This window comes from Penicillium argentinense (genome assembly GCF_028826775.1).
Source record: "Penicillium argentinense strain IBT 30761 chromosome Unknown utg000008l_segment0_segment0, whole genome shotgun sequence".
NCBI lineage: Eukaryota > Fungi > Ascomycota > Eurotiomycetes > Eurotiales > Aspergillaceae > Penicillium > Penicillium argentinense.
The window spans coordinates 27,088-29,796 of record NW_026622667.1 but is presented as its reverse complement, the minus strand read 5'-3'; the positions used below and the strand labels follow the sequence as shown (position 1 = coordinate 29,796).

The 2,709-nt window shown below is 27.6% G+C and overlaps 2 protein-coding genes across 2 annotated transcripts; both read left to right on the top strand.

Moving 5' to 3' along the window:
* Positions 1 to 990: 990 nt before the first annotated feature.
* N7532_007609 (uncharacterized protein) lies at positions 991 to 1,232 on the top strand (the record flags this gene model as incomplete). The annotated part of the gene is made up of 2 exons (XM_056620101.1): positions 991 to 1,059; positions 1,104 to 1,232. 2 exons carry the CDS (start codon positions 991 to 993, stop codon positions 1,230 to 1,232), a joined length of 198 nt encoding a protein of 65 aa, XP_056473029.1.
* A 439-nt stretch (positions 1,233 to 1,671) lies between these two features.
* N7532_007608 (uncharacterized protein) lies at positions 1,672 to 1,977 on the top strand (the record flags this gene model as incomplete). Its single annotated transcript, XM_056620100.1, has 2 exons — positions 1,672 to 1,747; positions 1,772 to 1,977. The coding sequence occupies 2 exons, from the start codon at positions 1,672 to 1,674 to the stop codon at positions 1,975 to 1,977; spliced, it is 282 nt and encodes a 93-aa protein (XP_056473028.1).
* Positions 1,978 to 2,709: the final 732 nt, after the last annotated feature.

The window sequence follows — 2,709 nt, the reverse complement described above, 5'->3', positions numbered from 1 at the left end:
TTAGATCTAACAATTTTAGCCAAGATAGTTCAACCGGTAGAACAATAATTTCATGAATTAAGAATGAGAATTCGAATTTCTCTCTTGGCTTTACTTACACAATAATGTAATGTATATATATATAAAGTATATACATAAGCATAATATTGTATATTATGGTTAAAATTATTATAAATAAAAAATAAATTATAAGACGACAGTTAGTAAAAAAATAGTTTAGAAGAATATAAATACTGTCCAGAAAATTATATGCAGTTATGTTAGAATTTATGGAGGTTAGATTTTTTAACCGTCTTGATGATATAAAAGCTTATAATTCTTCTATAAACAAAAAATATATATATTTATATAACATTAATATATATAGATTAGGTGGGTATAGTTCAATGGTAGAACAGCTGTATGTGGCATAGTATATCCTAGTTCGAGTCTAGGTATCCTCCCTTAAAAACAACATTACCCTACGTTAATGGATATGTGTTTAATATTATATAAAATAATTTTATGTTTTATAAATTAATAAAAATAAAAAAAGTTCAATATATTAAATATACATATGTATTATTACATACATAAAAAATAAATAAATTTAGTATATTTACAGAAAGTTGTATAAAGGTTTAATAATTTTAGAATAAACCAATAACATATAAATGAAAAAAATAAAGTTATTAACCTTTGTACGAAAGGTCTAATAGTGAAATTTATAGGCAAGGTAGAGGTTTCTCAACTTCAACAGTTAATTTAGGAGAAGTAGAACAAATACAAGGAAATGTCTTTACATTTAAACAACCTACAGAATGACAAGAAAGATGATTTTTATCTTCTAATGCAAAAGATATTGGTACTTTATATTTAATGTTCGCATTATTTTCAGGATTAATAGGAACAGCATTTTCTGTATTAATAAGATTAGAGTTATCAGGACCAGGTGTTCAATATATATCAGATAATCAATTATATAATAGTATAATAACAGCTCACGCTATAATGATGATTTTCTTCATGGTTATGCCAGCTTTAATAGGTGGTTTTGGTAATTTCTTATTACCATTACTAGTAGGGGGTCCTGATATGGCATTCCCAAGATTAAATAATATTAGTTTCTGATTATTAGTACCAAGTTTATTCTTATTTATATTCTCAGCAACAATAGAGAATGGAGCAGGAACAGGTTGAACATTATATCCTCCATTATCAGGTATACAATCTCACAGTGGGCCAAGTGTTGATTTAGCAATATTTGGTTTACACTTAAGTGGTATAAGTAGTATGTTAGGAGCAATGAACTTCATAACAACAATATTAAATATGAGAAGTCCAGGTATACGTTTACATAAATTAGCGTTATTTGGATGAGCAGTAATAATAACAGCAGTGTTATTATTATTATCATTACCAGTGTTAGCTGGAGGTATTACTATGATTTTAACTGATAGAAACTTTAATACTTCATTCTTTGAAGTAGCAGGTGGTGGTGATCCAATATTATTCCAACACTTATTCTGATTCTTCGGACACCCTGAAGTTTATATTTTAATTATTCCAGGTTTTGGTATAATTAGTACTGTTATATCAGCAGCATCAGGAAAAAACGTTTTTGGATACTTAGGTATGGTTTATGCTATGTTATCAATTGGTGTGTTAGGTTTCATAGTTTGAAGTCACCACATGTATACAGTTGGATTAGATGTTGATACTAGAGCTTATTTCACAGCTGCTACTTTAATTATTGCAGTACCTACAGGTATTAAAATATTCAGTTGATTAGCTACATGTTATGGTGGATCTTTACATTTAACACCTCCAATGTTATTTGCATTAGGATTCGTTGTGTTATTCACAATTGGTGGATTAAGTGGAGTTGTTTTAGCTAATGCTTCACTTGATGTAGCTTTCCACGATACTTACTATGTTGTTGCTCACTTCCACTATGTTTTATCTATGGGTGCTGTATTTGCATTATTTAGTGGTTGATACTTCTGAATACCTAAAATATTAGGTTTATCATATGATCATTTTGCAGCTAAAGTTCATTTCTGAATTTTATTTGTTGGTGTTAATTTAACATTCTTCCCACAACACTTCTTAGGTTTACAAGGTATGCCTAGAAGAATTAGTGATTACCCTGATGCTTTCTATGGATGAAACTTAATTAGTAGTATAGGTTCTATTATTAGTGTTGTAGCTACATGATATTTCTTAACTATTATTTACAAACAATTAACTGAAGGTAAAGCTGTATCAAGATATCCTTGATTAACTCCTCAGTTATTTAGTGATACATTCCAAGTTAACTTCACAAGAAATAATAGTTCATTAGAATGATGTTTAACTAGTCCACCAAAACCTCACGCGTTTGCTAGTTTACCATTACAATCTTAAAACTAATTAATTTTATTTCAATAAGTTCCTTATATATATACTAATATATATATTAAAAGGATATTTTAATGTATACTAATGTGTTTACATTAAAAGAATATATTTAAATACTACATTTATATTACACAATATAGTACTCTACGTAATACTATATCAAGTAGTATACATAATATAGGTATACACAATATAGGTGTTGTTATACAATTACGCTAAAACCATTTTCTTTTAGAAATTAAATTTATTTTTATATTTATTTTAATATATGTTACAAGCAGCAAAAATAATAGGTACAGGTATGGCCACAACAGGTTTAATAGGAGCAGG